Genomic DNA, 21,231 nt, shown 5'->3' on the forward strand with positions numbered 1-21,231 from the left:
GATCTACTGTCCTGTGTTACACTCCAGATATTGTAGACACTAAGAAACTCTTTAGTGGTGGTAGTCCCTGAAAAATTCTGATATTCTGTGAACCCCAGATCCTTGCATTGACGTTACATGTGTGTGTTGTGTGAGTGAACATGCAGTGAGTGTCTGGTACATGTATGTTAGTAGAATTCTGTAGGATTCTGTATGAAGTGAAAGTCTGTGTAGTGAGACCACCAGGATCAATATTGAAAGGCACAGTACACGATGGATGGTGTATACACTATCCCTAAATAGTGGACGTATATTGAATGCATTCAGGCAGCTGAAGGATGAAAATCCATACACTGGGGGGTAGAGGGTGGCAACAGGGCTACTCTTAGACATTAAATGAAGTCCTTGTTATCACATAACTGCTGATTAGTTCTTCCTGAGCACTGTCATTTAGTTATTGTAGGGGTGAGACTTGAGACTGCAGTTCCTGTTGTTCAAGGTGAGGTGGTCCCTAGGAAGGACCTGCCTTTTTTGTCTGTGTCCCTGGTTACTGCTTCATGAAGGCAGGTGACAGCAAGGTGCCAAGATCTGACACTTCCCTTTGCCCTTGTTTTGGAAACTCCTGCCTGGGACAGCATCATAGCTACCTGCCACGAGAGTCACTGCCTTGCACAAAGGCTGTGTATGGGTTAAGAGCCACAAAATGGCATTTGAAAGTGAATTAACATATATCAGTTCTGAAACCTTAGACAGCGGGTTCACATCCCCTTCCTGGAAAATGTGTATGAAAGTGGGATCCAAACTATCCCATTTTGTTTCAATTCAAAATTCTTCAAGACAAAGGAAGTGATTGTTCCACAGAGTATTTAAGGGACTGCTGGGAGACCAGGTCTGTGTCTGCAGGACAGTGAAGTCTTCCGCTGGGAGGTGACATTGATTGAAGGCTGCTCTTGCTGCCTGAAGGACCGCCTAATTGCCTGATGTAAGAAAGAAGGAGCATGCCTGGCCCTGCAGGGGGTGAGACTGTCCAGGAGGAGAAGTTCAGTATGTTCCCTGGATGAGAAACAACCAGAGAAAGTACGCAACTACAAGAGAGAGAATCCAGAATCAACTAATGTATTAAAGGAGTCCCTCGTTCTCCCTGAGTGGTTCTTGCCAATACTTGTGCCAGGGCTTTGAAACTGACAGGAATATTGTGTGATTGGAATCCTGTGGTATGCCCAAGAGCCTTGTGCTGCCAATCCCGAACTTGGAATGGATATTCCTTGTTGCTGCCAAGGCAGAAGCTCTGGCTGGCTAAAACTATCACAGACTGCTGTTAACTGGCCTGGTAGCCACCCTGCTATCTAAATGCCCGTCTTCACCTAGAAGCTGCAACAGCTAAAGACAATGGCTGCCATGAGAGCTGCGAGGCTTATTTCGATCAGCCATCAATTTCCGTATGAGGCCACAGCTACGGCCCCAACCAATTTGAGAACCACTGCTGCAGGAGTAGCACCATTGCATTCCCCCACCCTTCACGAGATGAACAGCACTACATAATGCAGGTCACCTCAGAGCCTAAACTGTGAGTGGAATGAAAGACTGAGGAAGCAAAAGGAATCCCGGACTACAAACTTTAGACTTTTTACAGAAAAGTTGAAGAGGTGATAGCAAACTGAACTGTTGTGCACACTTAAGCTTTGGAGCACTGCACCTATGCATAACCAGAGGCTTGTCCCGTGTTACACTCCACAGATTGTAGACACTAAGAAACTCTGCAATGAGGGTAGGGTACTGAAAGGGTGTAGCACCTCACTGACAATAGCAAACAAGATTACAACTCTGTGTCTGACACCCCTAATTACTCTGTGTAGTATGTTATGCTGTGTGAGTAAAGTAATGTCTTTTAACCAAAAGATAAGTGCTGGCCTGGGCAAAAATTGTCTTTTGGTTAACTGTTGATACCTAAGCTATAGCCCACCACACTACCTCTCTGAGAAGCATTTGGCAGCTCACCCTCAATACCCTGAATGTCAAGTGCAGATGCATGTACTTGGTACAGTTTACAGAATCATAGTAGGATGTACCCCAGGTCACCGGTGGTAAAGTACTTCACCTAGGACAGTTGGGGCAAGTAGTCCCTGTCTTCTCTGTGGCCCATCCGTATGGAGTCTGAGGTGAGGTCATGCCACTCCCTGTAATCTTATAGAACTGAAAGTTTGTTGTGATGTCGCTTACACCACCCCTTTGATTTTGATCAAATTTACACTTTTCTGTTACCAGAATTGGAACACTTAGGTGCAACCTCAGAACCTTTCTCAGCAATGTATTTTCCGACACCTGAATTAGATTGCAATCCTTGTATCCCCAGACCTCACAACCGAAGGTAGCTGTTGGAATTCATTTTGCTTTGTATAGATCAATAGTTGATCTGATATGGGATCGGCCAGCCTGCCTAGAGAACCCCTCAATGCTATGGAATACTCGTTTGAGAGACTGGGCCTAGGCATTAAGCAAGAATTGACAGTTCAATTTTGTATTCAGTAATAAGCCCATGTAACAAAATATATATCGACACTGTCAATTTGATTATCGTTAGTTGTATAGGTTTTGGATTTCATTTTGGCTAGGCCAAGAACCATACTTTAGGATTTAGATAAGTTGTGTGTATTTTGTGTAAGTTTCCATCACACATGTACGAAGTAATACCCAGTACCCAGAAGCAGCAGGTCAAGCTGTTGTTTATCATTGGAGCAGAACAGTTACAGAGGCCCACTTTAACTAAGATTTTCAGTTGGGTTTGTGCCACTATTGTGGTGGAGCCTCGATAAAGAATACATTTTAGCATTTACTGGGCTGTGCAAAGTTGATTTATGTGGCTTTTCATGGTTTAGTAAATAAAAAATAACGCAATCTAGGTCCTAGATATGGCTGCCATGTGTTTCTTACTGTCTGGGGGGAGTTACATGGGTGGAGAATGGGCATTCCTTTATATCCACTCATGTATTTTGATGCAAGTCCAGATTTACAAATACTTGTAAATCTGTGCTTGGGCCAAAAAGGTGTGCCTACCGGACAGAGGCGTGACAAGGAGCTATGCCTTTTTTTCTTGTTACTTCCTCTTTTCATGTATGCTGAATTCTGCAGCACACATAGGAAGAGTAATATACTGCTCTTTTCAGGTTTCCTCCTGTTCGTCATCCATGCCCCATCCCCCGAGTTCAAGTTCGTACAGTTGCTGCATCGGTAAAGAAATAGAAAAAAAAATGCTTCCCTGTGTCATTTTTTTTCTATTTCCTTACATTTCTTAGAATAGCTGCACCTGCATTTTAGCTTTAAACATCTTAAGCTAAAGTGCGGGTGCCACTATTGTTTAAAAAATACATAAATAGAAAAAAATATTTGCAGTGCAATAGCTTTTGCATTATTGAAAGTTTTAGCAATTGGCGTTGCAAAATTATTAGCAACACCAATACTCAAACTTTCAATAATGCCAGACCTATTGCATTGCAAATGCTTGTTTTACTAGATAGTAGCTGTGCATGCGCATTTTGGAAAGAGTTTTTAAAGTTCAAAGAAACACTCCAAGATGATTGGCTGCATGTCTGCATGCATGCACTTACATCGTGTAATGCCATCCTCAAATGACTGCTGATGCTTGTGAATTTTTGCATGGAGAAGGTCATAAAGGTCAACCATCTTATATTGATTTATTTTTAATACTTTTTTTTATCAATTTACTATTTCAAGACTCCGGATGGTCATTTAGGAAACAGTAAATTAAGAAAAAAAGAAGGTGTGTGGATGCGACATGAATAAATATATGTGAGAAGCCCATAAGAAGAGTGCAGCTAATGAACGACAATAATTAAAAAAATATTTTAAAAAAAATATATCAAGGGTCAGAACATATAGGGGCTGGGGCGCAACGGACGAGAAGGAAGTTGAGTGCTCTGATAGCAATGTGCAAAAAAAAGGAAATTTTAAAAACTTAATCCAGGGGGTCCTGGGACTGGAGGCTTAGGAGAGCAACAGACAAGTGTGTAGTGCTGAGTGTGAATGGGAGAGAGCGAGGAAAGCCATGTACTCCCATGGAGTGCTAAAACACAAATGAAAAGATAAGTTCCTGCTGGTGGCAGTGGAAGGATACAGCTCATCCCTTCAAAGGGACTGTAAAGAAGCTTTGCTCCAGTTGTGCTACAAAAACAAGAAAAGGAAGGAAAATCAAATAAGGAGCTTTAAACTGTGATTGGCCAGAAAGCAATCCAATCATGAGTAAGGAGTTGGCTCAAAGCCTACTCTAGGTATTGTATAGCAAACAACATGTATTTGACAAAAGACAGATAGCTGCCTGTATGCGAGGCCTGTGAATGTTACTACTGCTGCTGGCACCATCCAAGCACCAGAGGGGAGAGCTATCATGTAAGCATTCAGACGGTGATTTCCAACAGATATCCAGTCCTAAACGGAACTCTATATGTAAGGGCTTTGGGAACACTAAATAAAATGGAATATACCCATAGAGATAACTATGGTTTAGCGTGATTCTGTTATGACATCTGCTGTTTTTTACAGTCAAGGTGAGATACCTTTAGTAGCATGGGTATGTCCAGATGTGGATCCAAAGATTTCTGTGTCATAATGGTTTTAAGTGCAACTCCCTAATGAGTTGTAAAAGTCTAATGAGTGTCTGGCATGTTTGTTCTCGTTCAAAGGAGACTTCCTCTATTAGTTTGGGCTGGACTGTTTATTTTGTTTCAAGATCAAGACTGATTTTGTATGCAGTTGATCAATCCCTATAGCGGCAAAGACATGGAGAGGAATGCATCTCGAGTAATAACCAGTGGTCCCAAATGATCCAAGCATTTTTACTGGGCAACCATGCTAACGCAAAGGCCATACAGTTGGCTGGGCCTAAACAAGTGGTGAGCCAGGCACATAATTTGGTCTTTAAATAAATGTAACTGATGTATTAGACCCAGACAGAAACAAACAGTTATAGTTTCATATTATCTTTGAACCACCAATAAGCTCTTTTCGCATTACTGCCCATCAGATTGTATTAGGTACCACTGTCACTGATTGTAAACTATTTGCAATAAGTATAAATTAATTGAAGCCTACGTGGCCTTGCTTAGCCATCCTAACACGTATTGACTTTGCTAATACTCTATTATTAGCAAGATGCATGCCCACACATGACCAGCAATTTTTCAATGGGTTTTCTGTCAAAGAATATGGTAATGTGTGCATGTGCTTTGTGGCATATGTGCACCTGCATCTTGATACATACTCATTCCATTACTTTTTAGATTGCCAATCTGATATGGTGTACAACCATGTTAAACCGGCAAATTAAAAAAAAGATGTGTGTGCAAGTACAAAAATTGAAGTGAGAAGTTTGGTAGCATTTAAAATCTGGCAGACTATTATCTAAAATAAGTGCAGTAAAAATAAAAATTTAAAAGATAGCAGGGTGGGGAGCAGGTAGGGCAGAAGCAAAAATGTAAGTACAAATAGAGTACGTAGGTACAAAAAAAGGAAATTAAATGCTTTTGAGTGCAAATATATGAAGCAAGTGGCTCAACAGCACATTGCAAGGACTGGGCTCTCATAAAAAAAATACAATAAAAAAAATACAAAAGCATGAACAGTGGGGAAGGGAGTGTGGAAGGATTATGGAGGGGAGTAAAAGGGAGCACGTGGGAGCACAGAAACAATCGTGGGAAAGAGTAGGGAAACACATATGTTCTCCCATGGAGTGCCAAAAGCAAACTAAAGAAAGAATCCCATCAACTCAGCTGTGAAAGGATACAACTCATCCATTCAGACCACTGTTATGGGTAAGCATAAAATAGGGAGGAAAGCTACTGAACCAAAGGCAGACCTCAGAGACGGAAAACTAAGTCATTCAATCAGGAGCAAGAGGCTGATCCACAGGCCTCTTTAAGGATGTGTTATTTAATGGACAACGGGTGTTGCCAACTGACAGCTAAAGCTTTCTGTAACCGAGACCAAACAAATGACCTCTGGTTCCAACAGTGACAAAGACCCTGCCCACTTAAATCCGGAAGTCCTGTGTTGCCCAACATTCATGTGATGCTAATGAGAGTATCCAACAGGTGATGCTATGGGAAATGGGAAAGGAGTAGCTGGGCTGGTGGGGGCGTCATAGAGGTGTCAGCGGGGATGCTCGAGCCCATTGTGGCCTCATTGGAGAGGCACGTTTTGGAGAAGTGGGAATTTGAAGTCTCCACCGCCACACTTACTGCAGGTCGCACCATACCTCTTTCCTATCCCTGCGACAGTCATGGAAATACAGCGGCGCTAGATGCTTTAGGGCTCCAATTCGTGCAATGGACAAGTGAGAGCAGAAATAGAGGTGGGTGAGGGGTTTTACTGTAACAATAAGAGCTCTGTGCGAGGACAGCAGGGGAAGTGCTGGTATTTTACCCCAGGAGAAGCAACCAGAGACTCTCCCTGCCTGCCCTTCTCCCGTACACTGCCAGCATTGTCCACACACCAAGTCCAGGACTTATAGAGCCAGGCTCAAGCAGGAATTCACACACAGACGACATCCATTTACGTGCGGGTTCTTCCGAGCCCCTCCCGCCCTTTACACGTCACATTCCCCTTACATCAGAGTCCGCCCGTTCAAGTTCAGTCAGCTGTGAGAAATTAACGGTAGTTTACTCACATCAGCACCGGGCAGTCCTGGCAACCCGGGGGCTCCCGCCTTCCCCGGCTCCCCGTCTGGACCCTACGAGGCAAGCGCAGAGAGGTTATTAGTTCGCTTCAGGGCGCTCATAAACAGTAATTCACCAAAGAACTCAGAAACAGCCAGGTTTCAGCTGATCGTCTCTCCACTTACCACTGTGCCAGGACCAAAGCCATCGACACCCCTCTCCCCCTGAGGAAAAAAAACAACACATCATGAGTTCTCTCTTTCCTGAACTAAAGGAACCAGTCGTTAGAACGGAGAGATTTACAGGTAGGGGCTCGATTGAGAGAGATAAATAGACACCTATATGGGAAAGGGAAACAACTGGGGAAGAGAGAAAGAGAGAGATAAATGGGGAAAGCTAAGAAGAAAGAAAGTGTGCGAAAGAGGAAGAAAAGGGAACATGGGGGTAGTGAAATGTAGAACAAGAGAGGGAGAAAGGAAACATAGAAAGAAAGAGAAACACACTCAGCGAGAGAGAGGGTGAGGGCGGACAGTGGGAAAGAGACAAAGACTACATCGAGACGGTGGAAATGAGCGAGACTAGGAGAGAGACACTTAGACCGAGAAATGAAGAAACTGAAGCGGTGGAAAGAGAGAAGCGGGACTCACGTCTATTCCATCGATGCCAGGAACTCCCGATGGTCCGGGGGGGCCTGGTAGCCCCTTGGGTCCAACTGGGCCTCTCTGCGGGGAAACCAGACAGCGAGTGCATGGGTTAGCGTTCAGGTTGATACTTATAGTTTAATATAGTAAACCGTAGCCCGCCTCACTCTGGATTCCCCAAACCCTATATCCACAGAGCCGCATAGACCTTCTCCGAACACACACCTGCGTGTTGAACTGGCACTGTCGCGTGCTCTCCAGCCCTGCCTACGCTCTGGCCGCGCGCTCTCCAGCCCTGCCTACGCTCTGGCCTCGCGCTCTCCAGCCCTGCCTATGCTCTAGCTGTGGAGTGTGGAAACTTCTCGAATGGGGGTCCCTCGTTATTCCACGAGGGGATGCAAAAGCAAGCTGTTTTATGGTTCATTGATTTAGAGCTCATCATATACATTAAAATGTCCGTCTTTCTATCTCTATATACGGAACAGACCCTGTTCCAAAGCACACAGGGAAAACTTTCATTTTCCACTTTTTGGGGATGAATGTTCTATTCATGCGAACGAGCTGGGAAATGCATTACTTCGGTCAATGCGGGTGCTCGCACAGCCCCGTTTTAGGCATGATGTTAACTAGGAATACACCAGGGGGGTTGCAGCCACCACCAGCCCTAGCCCGGAGGTCATGGCACATTATGTAAGTGGCGTAACAATAATGGGGTCTCGCTGCAGAATGTGACGAGGGCTCCGGGCGCTTCCATATCTCACACATACTCATAGCCCGTGGACTCGAGGGTTGGGGTGCTGTGGGGACTGCAGGGGTTTGCGTTACGCCCCTGGATTATATTGGGGACATGAAGCTGACAGCACTAGAGTTTACGAGATGCTTCGGGGAGTTCCCGCATTATCTGCAGCTGGAAACAAGTCTGCTAGTCACAGGGGAGACTAAAACAACTGCTGCCATGTGAGACTATCCTGCTGGGATCTGTCCCCCCCCCCTCCCCCGCTACATCATTCAGCAAGAAGGTATTCTGTCACGTTTCCTTTCCTGCACCTCCACCTCTCAGACATTCCCCATCCGTCGGGGGAGGCGGGGGGCTCTCAATGAGAGCCTTTGTGCAGGGAGCGGACCCCCCTCCCTTCTACGCACGGGCTGGTTATAGGCCTTCTCAGGCAGTGCCCTCTCTGCCCTTCCAGCCCCCTTCGCAGCGTGCTACAGGAGAGCAACAGAGAACAACAATAAAACCCCTGCGATCACCGCAGCCTTCCTGCGTTCTTTATGTAATCATTCTAAAAATTATTACAACACTATTCGTTTACATCATATTAATGACTCCAGCCATTTGCATCTGTCATGTTATACAATTACGGATATCAATCACTATTCGTTCCCAATTTGATATATAAATAAGGACAACAACATCTCCATCAACTTATCACAGTGCCTCAGTCTACAAACCCCCCAACAGCTTAGATGTCTACCTGACACCCATCTGGCACTAGTGCCTCGATGCAGTATACGCGCCCCACAGGAATGGACCAGGCGCTACAAGTATATGTTATCCCATTAGTGCATGAAAACAACTTCGTGTACACCCAGCTTCTTTGCAAAACTGATATATCTGGTACTGACGCCGAGTTTTCAGTGTGTTGCACTTCACTATGCAGTACTTGTTTATGAAACTCTCCTTCTGGGGCTCTTGGCCTGTGTGTCTTAATGTAGAGGTCCCCAGCTCCCTGAAGAAACTGAAAGTAAATTCACAGCGCTCTATAACGCCACAATAAATACGAAATTCCAATTGAAAGCAATTGCTGACATCACGCAGAGGCTTTAATACTCGTGCAAACCGGCTACTGCTATGACACCCATGGTTTACAGCGCCTTTTCTCTTCCTTTGTAATTTAAGTCCCATCATTCGGCAGTGGGGCAGCGTTACAGACCAACGCACTCTTCTTCTCCCCCATGTCCTTAGTGCTCGGTCTGCCTGCACGACAAGATGCTCCAAGTATGGGGTTAAAACTTACCGCCACTCCAGTCTGGCTGATCTGGAAAAGAGAAGAGGCAGAGAGGCGTTGTCAGACTTACTTGTGCCAGGCAGAGGCAAACGACTTGCAGAAACACCCAGAGCAGTAGCAGCCCCCTGTCCCTGGCACAGCCGGCCATGCTCACACCAAGACGCAGAGCTGGTCCCTTCTGAGCCCAGCAGCCAAAGCCCACAAGTGAGTTTTCTGTGTGCGGCAGGAAGGTAAGCCCTGCTGCCGGCCTCCCGCGGACCTTATGTTTATTAATGGCCCAGGGCAGGACTGAGGGATAGGAGGAGGCCAGGAGGACGGCTTTAACTGGCACCAGCACATCTTTAACCCTTCCTTTGCTGAAATGCGACACCTCTGCTTGAACCTGCGATTCATTCTGCATGCAAGGACTGACCACCAGAGGCATTCCCACATCACATACCTCACTAATACATCACACCCCAGAAAGGTACAGTAACAGGATCCGTCTCAGGGACACGTGCAATGATAGAGTTAAACGTCGGTAAGTGATTATAATATACACCCCGCCCGACCTACGTTTCCCACATGCCCCCGCCCCGACTAATTTCCACGAAAGTGTCTTACAGCTCTCCTGGCGGGGAGTTCAACGCAGGTCTCTCTCTGGGGCCGCAGGGGGTCGCAATGGATCAGCATCCACTGGAGATCAAACTGTGGTAAAAATAGAAAAAAACATATACATGTAACTCGAATCGCATCATTCAGGCATCAGTAAGAACCTGGTGATCATCAACGACATTCGTTAAACAGCAATTTGCAAATTGGCATGGTACCCACCAAATCACCCACCCCCACCCCGAGAAGGTTCTCAGCCGTAGCTTTCAAACTGGTGTTGTTGGTGACTCATGTCAATCAGTTTTACTTTAGAAGCCATTACATTTCGTTGTGGTAGGATTTCAATGGGTGGAGCATGGGCGTTTCCGTGCATTCACCTATGGATTTCACGCAATTCCAGATTTACTAAGGATTGTATAGCCAGAATTGTGTGAAATTGTATGCCTACCACAGAGAGGCACAACAAGGAGAAATATGCTTATTTCTCATTGTTACTTCCTCTTTATTTTTGGGCAAGAAGGTTTCCCGTGCAAAAGAAAAACAATGTTGCCCATAATGCAGGCACCTTTACAGCATGGTGCAAGGGTGCCTGTGTTGGTGCTACGCAGACACAAGTGCACGACTGCTGTGAGAGAGCGGAAGTGTGTGATATCTCTGTAAATATGGCACTCTTCATCTCTCTTCCATTCTCGCAAAGTAGCGCAGCATCCTGCCTTGTTGCATGAATTCTTAGTAAACCTGACCCTGGATGATCAATCAACTGTCAAATAACTCCTTTCTTCTCATCAGACATCACCAGGCTCTTGCAGTCATCTGAAGAATTTACACGTTTTGAGCTGTGCCTGGTTATGAGGATGCATTGAAAAAGAGTATCTGATGACTTTACAAGGACTGTGCCATTTACATGCACTGACATTGATCCTGATGATTTGCTGATTGATTTAAGAGCATGTTGACCACTTAAGAGTTCATTTTTGTTAGAAAAGTTGAGCCTGTCTGATGACTTTAGAGTTATCCACTGATTGCTTAAAATGAACATCATTTTGATATTAATAGTAATTTGTTGGAGAACAATTCTAGTCTCCAAAAAGTTTTCCAAATTAACTCAAAGTTCATGTATTCTCCAAGCTGATGTTCAGGGATCCTTTTCATACTCCAGCCATCCCAATGAAAAGATGATTACTCCCTAGAATTTTATAACTTCTTCATTAACTCATATTATAATTCCATCAAAATCTCTTGATCAAGACGTCATCAGGGCCTTGGAAGCTCATAGGTTGCTGCATGTAAAACCGGACCCTCCTGTGTTCACCTGACAAGGAAAGACTCACTTATAGACACTGACCCGCTCACAGGCAGAGTTTCACATGTTTCACACAGGAATTCTGTGTTTACTCCCAGGTGCTTCTGAAATGGCCTTATATTGTTTTGAGCTTCAAGAATATGTGGGTGGTGGGTGGTAGGGAATTAAATTAGCTGTGAGCAAAGCTATCACTTTTTTTCTAATACACTTCAGGTATTTCTGACAAAGTCTATAAAAAACAGGTGTAGGTTGCGAAATTCTGCACAAAATGGAGTTTCAGGTGATAATCGGTTCTTTCCTAAGCATTTTTGTGTGGAGGCGAAATTTGTATTGATTCACTGAAAATGAAAGGTAAGCAAAGTATGAACTTGATTACAAAATGGTCATGAGGGACTGGTGCTGCAACACAGTTTCAAAATACTTGTGTAAAAAAGCCAAACAAGATATGCACTCACATGCAAAAGGCTCACAAGGTACCAGCGCTGTCTAGCATTCATGAAAGAAAACTACAGTAGTGTATAAGCATGAGAAAAGCATGAAACTCAAGGACCAACGGGTAGGCCAATAAGTGGGAACCTTGCATGACATCGCTCGCATAATAACTTTACAGACCCCTAACTAAACTGAGTATAATGCAGGCTGCTAATCACAAGGAAGTAGGGGTGCATCAGAGGGTAGCTTTCTGAACTCCCGTTGAATTCTAGATGCAGATAAAAAGGTTTATTTGAACATGTGTGGTGGTTGGTTTTTACTGTGTCTCACACTCGCAAAATATGGTTGAGTAAACAATGCGTTGCTTCCGAGTGGCCCCATGTAATGCATGCTACTATCTAGCCAGTTCTTGGTTCTTAGCCAGCAGCATGTTGCACTTTGTACTCAGTTGATTTTTCATATGTGTGATACCCTTTGACGTACAATGCCCTGTTGAGCATAAAGCCAGGACTAATTGAAACTGTCACTCAAAGGTTCATATGGCACTTATAAAAATGTCCAGTGATAAGAGTATCTCTGAGAAGTGCCCTCTACTTTTTAAACCCAAATTTTTCTTCTTGGGTCTACTTTGGGTGCTCTCTGGAAGTTTACCCGCTGGCCTCGGATACAAAATTACACAAGCTAAGATGTGTTCTTTTGAATGGAGTCTCTTCATGGCCACTATTCCTAGACCAGTATCCCTTTGTTATTTTATTCTCTTGTCATTAGAAAGTGTTCTCTATTCAATTGCCAGTAGTTCTCTACAAAATATGCGCTACTCTTGAAGTGTTGAAAAACTGCATTTTATTTATTGCAAGCAAATTGTCACTGATTTTATCAAAACCCCGAATATTACAATGTAGCGTGTGTTAAATGAACGATGCATTAAGCATTAAGATGTATATTGCAAGAAAGGAAAGGAATTTAAGGTAATTCAAGAGTAGAGCATAGTTTGGACTGAACTATTCTTAAACCCTTTGTAATGAAAATGACAAGAGATTTAGGGGCAGATGTATCAAGCCTTTCGCGAATCGCAAAGGCCGAAATTCGCAGAATTTCGGCCTTTGCGAGTCGCAAACGGTCTTTTTGCATGTTTTGGCATGTATCAAATTTTCGCAAATTAAGGAATCGCCATAGGGCATGTATGTGCGCCATATGCACACACATGTACATTTCAGGGGTGCAGCAGGGTGTCTTTGAGACACCCCTGCACCCTTGAAATAATTCTCAATTTGCGATTAGCAAATTGCGAATTCGCAATTTGAGAATTATTTCACAATCATTCCTATGGGCCTCCTGGCCCACAGCAATGCATGGGGAATTTTTCCTTAATTGCGAATTGGCAAAATGCAAATTCGCAAATAAGGAAGATTAAGGAATCGCTAAAAATTAGCGATTTGTTACATACATTCCATTTTGCGAATTCTAAATAGCGATTCCTTAAAAATCGCTATTTAGAAATCGCAAAATGGAATCTTGATACATCTGCCCCTCAATAACATCTGCCCCTCAATAACAGAAGGCTAAGTTTCTAGAAATGGTGGCGCCTAAAGGAACTTGCTTCAAAAGAAGGCAGGTTACGTACGAAAATCTAACCTTTTGTGGAAGTGGATGTTACAAGTACACATTCCAATAAGATAATTCAGTACTAAGCAATAGTCTAGTTCCAATTCCAGTAAAAAAGTTCAACGTTTTAAAGATGTGATTAAAAAAAAAAGTGCGCGTCAGTTCAGTGCACCTGCTGCAGAGTTCTGAACTTATCCTCAAGATCACATCCTCATGCTGTATGTACTAGTGATACCAAATCTCTCAATGTCATGACGATTCATCTGTGTCTGAGATTTCATTTGTCAAATCTTTGTTATCAGGTGTGTTAGTCCAAGTAATTCAAACGAGGCATACAAAAGTCTTAAAGTCCCAGAAATCATAGATTTTAAATGAAGACCAGAAATGTTTATGGTCTGTTCCCAATGTATAGCTGTGCGAACTTTTTCAGGAGTCCTTGGGGCAGTTAGAGGGAAGCAGAGCCATTTCCCACTTGTATCCTGTGTCTTAATCTTCCATTGGATTGAAAAGTGATCACTTAGGACACCCTTTTAGCACTTGACCCTCAGGGTAGTGAAGTGGAGCAGATGAAGGCTTACTTAGAGGGGTGGTGTGGGGTTAAAGACTGAGGACTCCACAAGCATTAGGTAAAGGTTAATAAATCACTGCCCGACTGGCACTTTGATTTATAAAGAAGAAAAACATGTTACTACTACTTTGCACATAATGTAAAACACTACACACAATCATAAGAGGGTATTTGTTTGTGGCACTGATGGGGACAGTGTCCCTGGTAACAATGTAACAGTCGTTAATGGTAAAGTAGATTGGCACTTGGTTCTGTGAGAGAATAGTGAGAGTCGATAGGGGAAAGCAACTTTCAGGCAATTGTTACCCACAGAATAGAGTTCAAAGTCCCTCCCCCCACCAAATTGATTATGCATTCTTCCCCCACCTTGTTTTGGGTACAATGCCACAGTACCTGACTGTCTGTGCGAAGTTCATGAAGTGGTTCCGGCAGGCTACACCTGAGGGTTCTGCTGGTCAGCAGAGGCAGAACTGATCCACGTGGCCAGGTGTTGTGCATCCCGCTTGGCCCACCAATCTGGAATGTGGTGGTCTTTGCCTCTGCCCAGTTATCAAGATCATTGCTTCATGTTTGAGTGACAACGCTTGCTAACTCAGGTAATTTGTGGCAGTGCCAGCATGAATCAGAAGGAGGAGCACTGGTGATTGTTGTGTTTGTGGTCTTGGAGATATTGCCATTTCGGTGTTCCTCAGGCCCAGTGACAAAATCCACTACCCAAACAAGCAGGTGCCCATCAGGTCACAGTGGTGACACTCCTCTGATACGGTTGGCCTTCTCGTTCACCTGAAGTTTTTTATTAGGCCAAATGTGGATGGGGCCTCGGTTTCCCTTGCACTTTGGGCACTTGTTGGCATGAGATAATCGAAGCGGAACTCACTTGCGGTAAAGGTCCATGACACCATTAGCCTCAGGTGTTAATTCAGGCTCTACTAAGGTAACACATCCAGACATTCCGACCTTACTTGTAACACAATGGTGCAGGTCTAGACCTGTGTCTTAATAGTGACATTGTTTTGATTACTTAGAGTTCCTCACTATTGGTAGACCTGACATCTTTTGGTATGGTTTCCCCTGTCTTTTTGCTTCTGACCTTCTGGTTGTGGCTGTGTGCTGAACTTTGTTTTTGCTGGTTTTATGACCCTGGGCACTTTACCACTGCTGACTAGTACTAAAGTGCATGTCCCTTGTATCTAAAATGTAATGGCATTCGATTTCTCCATGATTGGCATATTTGGTTTGCTAATAAGTCCCTAGAATAGTGCACCACATGATCCCAGGGCCTGTAAATCAAATGCTACTAGTGGGTCTGCAGCAGTGATTGTGCCACCCACTTGAGTAGCTCTTGAAACGTGTCTCAGGCCAGCCACTGAAGAGCCTGTGTGTGCTGTTTTAAACTGCCATGTGTACATGGGAAGTTCACCTACTTGCCAGGCCCAAACCTTTCCTTTTTTACATTTAAGGCACCCTAAGGTAGGCCTTAGGCAGCCCTATGGGTAGGGTGCAGTGTATTTAAAAGGCAGGCCATGTGGTTTTTTTTAATACATGTTTTTATTGATTTTTTATAAACACAGTATAGAACATGTATCCATTCTATATTGCAATAGCTCCGTTTCCAAACATATGTCTGTAAAGTATTGTAGTGAGCTGAAATGTAAAAGAGGGGGGGACATTTCCTGATATGAATGACTTGTTACAGAAAAACCAAGGTGAGGAGGGCTCATGAAGGGTGGTGGGGGTTACAATGGAGGGATGAAGAGGGGGGGAGGGGGCGCTCAGAGGCCAGCAGTGCCTTTCTCAAGGGTATGAAGATAGACACGCAGGGGTTGCCAAAAATTGGTGGGGCACGGCGTCGGGGTTGGAGTGTGACATGTTAGAGCCAAGTAGTAGGGGAGGGGGTAGCACATTTCCCCAATGAACTGCAATCTCACTCTTAGCTAATAAAAAGGGCATGGATGCGAGCCTGTACACTGATTTGGGAAGGTCGGCAGTATGGCCTCGGAGTGCCACCACTGGATCGGGTTGTAAAGTGGAACCTAGCTTTGTTATGATGTGTGAATAAAGAGCGATCCAGTACGCAGATATAATTGGGCAGGTCCATGTGAGATGTGCAAAGTCCGCCACGGGGCCTGGCATTTGGAGCAGCAATTTGGCAATATCCAATGGGCTGAGGTATGCCCAAAGTAAGAACTTGAAATGGAATAATTTGTGTCTGTGGTTAAGCAATATCTTCTGGATTTGTGCACAGCAATAGGACCACATTTTGTCCATTAATGGAGTGCCTGTATCCTGAGCCCATGCCTCCTGCACTCGTGGTATGGCTTTGAGGTCAGGTGATTGCCATCCGGGTTAGATATTACATGTGTTAGTGGTGGAAATTCTTCTGGGGCAAGGGGGCAGCTGGGCAGTTGGGATCGCTGGGTTGCAAAGAGGCGCTGGAATATAAAATGATGCATGTATGGTATACAGTGGAATCGGGGGTCATCAGTGATCTGCAATACATTGCTATTGGGGAACAAATCTTCTATAGTATGGATGTTGTAGTGACATAATATGTGCTGTGTGAGTGGTTCACCAGTTAGTGAGAGCCATGTATTGTTCTTCAGCGGGAGTGCCAGAGAGTAGAGGGGGCCATCCCCCACCCTGCAGTGCAATGTTCTCCACCCCTTGTTGTAAATAATTTTGTCCACCCTAAGCGTGGAAGGGTATACTCAGATGTGAGTCCCTTGCTCATTGCACCATCAGGATTCAAGCAAGCCGGGCCGAAGACGGCTGTAATGCCAGAAACCGGTCCCCGGAAGCTTGTTTCCTTCCCAGTGTAAGAATTGGCTTTTGTAGTCTGGTCTGCCCTGTTCCCATGATGCACTGGGCCAGGGACAGACTAATTTGCATACAGCCAGGTTCTGAAACTGGGATGGTGCAATGAGCTAAAAACGGTGTTGGATCTAGCCCTGATCTCTTGACTGGGTGAGAGTACTCTGCTTAATTCAGAGACTCTGTCCATCACCACCCCTTGTTGTAAATAATTTTGTCCACCCTAAGCGTGGAAGGGTATACTCAGATGTGAGTCCCTTGCTCATTGCACCATCAGGATTCAAGCAAGCCGGGCCGAAGACGGCTGTAATGCCAGAAACCGGTCCCCGGAAGCTTGTTTCCTTCCCAGTGTAAGAATTGGCTTTTGTAGTCTGGTCTGCCCTGTTCCCATGATGCACTGGGCCAGGGACAGACTAATTTGCATACAGCCAGGTTCTGAAACTGGGATGGTGCAATGAGCTAAAAAACGGTGTTGGATCTAGCCCTGATCTCTTGACTGGGTGAGAGTACTCTGCTTAATTCAGAGACTCTGTCCATCACCACCCCTTGTTGTAAATAATTTTGTCCACCCTAAGCGTGGAAGGGTATACTCAGATGTGAGTCCCTTGCTCATTGCACCATCAGGATTCAAGCAAGCCGGGCCGAAGACGGCTGTAATGCCAGAAACCGGTCCCCGGAAGCTTGTTTCCTTCCCAGTGTAAGAATTGGCTTTTGTAGTCTGGTCTGCCCTGTTCCCATGATGCACTGGGCCAGGGACAGACTAATTTGCATACAGCCAGGTTCTGAAACTGGGATGATGCAATGAGCTAAAAAACGGTGTTGGATCTAGCCCTGATCTCTTGACTGGGTGAGAGTACTCTGCTTAATTCAGAGACTCTGTCCATCACCACCCCTTGTTGTAAATAATTTTGTCCACCCTAAGCGTGGAAGGGTATACTCAGATGTGAGTCCCTTGCTCATTGCACCATCAGGATTCAAGCAAGCCGGGCCGAAGACGGCTGTAATGCCAGAAACCGGTCCCCGGAAGCTTGTTTCCTTCCCAGTGTAAGAATTGGCTTTTGTAGTCTGGTCTGCCCTGTTCCCATGATGCACTGGGCCAGGGACAGACTAATTTGCATACAGCCAGGTTCTGAAACTGGGATGGTGCAATGAGCTAAAACACGGTGTTGGATCTAGCCCTGATCTCTTGACTGGGTGAGAGTACTCTGCTTAATTCAGAGACTCTGTCCATCACCACCCCTTGTTGTAAATCATTTTGTCCACCCTAAGCGTGGAAGGGTATACTCAGATGTGAGTCCCTTGCTCATTGCACCATCAGGATTCAAGCAAGCCGGGCCGAAGACGGCTGTAATGCCAGAAACCGGTCCCCGGAAGCTTGTTTCCTTCCCAGTGTAAGAATTGGCTTTTGTAGTCTGGTCTGCCCTGTTCCCATGATGCACTGGGCCAGGGACAGACTAATTTGCATACAGCCAGGTTCTGAAACTGGGATGGTGCAATGAGCTAAAAAACGGTGTTGGATCTAGCCCTGATCTCTTGACTGGGTGAGAGTACTCTGCTTAATTCAGAGACTCTGTCCATCACCACCCCTTGTTGTAAATAATTTTGTCCACCCTAAGCGTGGAAGGGTATACTCAGATGTGAGTCCCTTGCTCATTGCACCATCAGGATTCAAGCAAGCCGGGCCGAAGACGGCTGTAATGCCAGAAACCGGTCCCCGGAAGCTTGTTTCCTTCCCAGTGTAAGAATTGGCTTTTGTAGTCTGGTCTGCCCTGTTCCCATGATGCACTGGGCCAGGGACAGACTAATTTGCATACAGCCAGGTTCTGAAACTGGGATGGTGCAATGAGCTAAAAAACGGTGTTGGATCTAGCCCTGATCTCTTGACTGGGTGAGAGTACTCTGCTTAATTCAGAGACTCTGTCCATCACCACCCCTTGTTGTAAATAATTTTGTCCACCCTAAGCGTGGAAGGGTATACTCAGATGTGAGTCCCTTGCTCATTGCACCATCAGGATTCAAGCAAGCCGGGCCGAAGACGGCTGTAATGCCAGAAACCGGTCCCCGGAAGCTTGTTTCCTTCCCAGTGTAAGAATTGGCTTTTGTAGTCTGGTCTGCCCTGTTCCCATGATGCACTGGGCCAGGGACAGACTAATTTGCATACAGCCAGGTTCTGAAACTGGGATGGTGCAATGAGCTAAAAAACGGTGTTGGATCTAGCCCTGATCTCTTGACTGGGTGAGAGTACTCTGCTTAATTCAGAGACTCTGTCCATCACCACCCCTTGTTGTAAATAATGTTCTCCATGTCCGGCACGTCATTGACACTGTCATATTATCTGCAGTGTCCAGGGGTATGCCCTTAGGCAGCACAGCTGAGTGCAGAATGCCTTGCAACTGGTCCAGGTCCGGCTTCAGGTAGGGGATGCGTGCATCCGGATGGCACCATCTGTATGTATATTGGCATTGAGCTGCCAGGTAATATAGCTGTAGGTCAGGTACTCCAAGGCCACCGCGCTCGCATGATAATGTCAGAGTGTCCCAACGTACACGGGGTCGGCAGCCTGCCCAGATAAAACGAAGGAGGTGACTGCACAGGGTTTGTAAAAATGAGTTTGGAAGCGGTATTGGGATATTGAGAAAGAGGTACATAAACTGGGGGAGCAAAATCATTTTAATGATGGCCACCCAGCCAGAGATTGAGAGTGGTAATTTAATCCATCTTTCAACTTGCACATTCAGGTTCGCCACTGCAGGTCCATAATTTAATTTCCATATTTGGTGTTTGTCCCTATGTAATTGAATACCGGGGTATCTGGTGTGTCCCCCTGTCCATTTGAGAGGGTGTCCGGTTGATACAGGTTGAGTGGCATCTGTGAGTGGAAAAAGCATGGATTTGGTTAAGTTGATCTGTAGGCCCAATAGGTCACAAAAGGACACTATGTCCTCCACCAGCGGGGAGAGATTGTCTGCAGGGTGCCTTATAAAGAGAAGGATATCGTCAGCATATAATGTGAGAAGCAAAGGTCCCTGTTCAATTTGGAGTCCTTGATGAATATCTCTAGCCTGCATGTGGCATACCAGAGGGCCCATGGCTATGATGAAAAGTAAGGGGGATAGTGGGCAACCCTGCCTCATTCCTCTGGCAACCGGGATGGGTTTGGTTAGTGATCCATATACTCGCTAGTGGTTCAGAAATATAGTAGCTTTACCATGGATAGGAAAAGAGGGGGAATTCCGAGCTTCCTCAAGAGTCAGACCATGTCAGGAAGGGCCATTCGAGAGAGTCGAACGCCTTATCAGCGTCCAAAAAGGCTACCGCTGCAGGGATAGTCGCGGATATTCTGTGAAGAACCGCGAAAACTGTGCAGAGGTTGAGAGAGGTAGATCTGTGTGGGAAAAAACCTGATTGTACTGGTGAGGTGATTTGTTCCATTAAGAGGGCCAATCTGGTTGACAAGGCTTTGGCTAATATTTTATTATCTAGATTAAGAAGCGAAAGGGGTCTGTACGAGGTGCTTAAGGTGTGATTCTTACCTAGTTTTAATAATAGAGTAAGCACTGCTTCTTGCAAAGTGGTGGTATTAGAATGATGGTTAAGGCTTCATTGTACAAAGTTAAAAGCTGCGGGGCTAGTTGTTCTTCTAAGGCTTTGTAAAGAGCACCAGTGAAGCCACCGAGTCCAGGTGCTGTGGAGCCGTCTAGTGCGCAAATGGCTTCCTTGATTTCGTCAAGTGTGAGGGGCTCACAGAGAAACTGCTGTTAGCCATCAGCTAACCATACCATTGCTATTTCCTCGAAGTAGGAAGAGACGTCTGGAGGGAGTTCTGGGATGCAGGAGGTAAATAAATGTTTTCAGTGTTCCAGGAATGTGGGTTTTACTCCTTCAGTGCCCAATATTAGCAGGGCTGCATCAGTTTGGATCTCAGTGATATAGTCTGCCACTTGTTTGGGCTGCAGCATCCTGGCCAGCGTATGGCTTGGTTGCTCACCCTCTCCATATCTATATGCCATAGCATATTTCCCAAAATACGCAGTTTCTTGGTCAGCCAGTGTGCGAAATTCTGTAATTAAAAGCTCCCATTATGGAGTCGCGGGTTTCCTTCCGCCACTGCTGTCGCATCTATGGTCTGCAGTTCAGATTCAATGCGCTTAATTTGGTGACGTATGTCGCACAGGACCCCAAATTGTTTGGATATGCTTATCCCCCGGATGTAGGATTTGAAGGCCTCCCAGAGCATAGCCTGTGTGGGGACCGAGCCGCTAGCATTTCACCCTTGAACACTTTGTCCCAGAGAGCATTGCTAGGGAAACGGTTTTCAGCTTTGCAGCTATATGGGATGGCTAGGCGTAGTAATACCGGACTATGATCAGAGAGGGTGCGCGGAAGTATTTTGACCTCGGCTGCCCAGTGTGGGATATTGGCCTAATCTCATCCAGACTTCATGGGGCAACGAATAAAAGGTGATACCCGGGTCTGAGGGGCGCTGGGAACACCAGGAGTTGCTCACTACATATGTATCTATAATTTTGAACTATAAAACCCTAGTTTTCCGCTTGTCGCCTGGGCGTGTGCTAGAGGATTTTAACTGCAGTCACTGGGTTCAATTGAAATCCACCTCCCATTA

General features: G+C 45.3%; 1 protein-coding gene across 1 annotated transcript in view; it reads right to left on the reverse strand.

Moving 5' to 3' along the window:
• Positions 1-21,231, reverse strand: part of COL9A1 (collagen type IX alpha 1 chain) — a 410,236-nt gene that overhangs the window by 223,798 nt on the left and 165,207 nt on the right. Inside the window, exons 6-10 of the mRNA XM_078648015.1 lie at positions 9,901-9,984; positions 9,307-9,327; positions 7,295-7,369; positions 6,833-6,871; positions 6,659-6,721 (exon numbers count right to left, since the gene is read on the reverse strand). Coding sequence (XP_078504141.1) covers positions 6,659-6,721; positions 6,833-6,871; positions 7,295-7,369; positions 9,307-9,327; positions 9,901-9,984 — 282 coding nt within the window. The remainder of the gene's footprint in view (positions 1-6,658; positions 6,722-6,832; positions 6,872-7,294; positions 7,370-9,306; positions 9,328-9,900; positions 9,985-21,231) is intronic.

This window comes from Lissotriton helveticus, chromosome 6 (assembly GCF_964261635.1).
Source record: "Lissotriton helveticus chromosome 6, aLisHel1.1, whole genome shotgun sequence".
Lineage (NCBI taxonomy): Eukaryota > Metazoa > Chordata > Amphibia > Caudata > Salamandridae > Lissotriton > Lissotriton helveticus.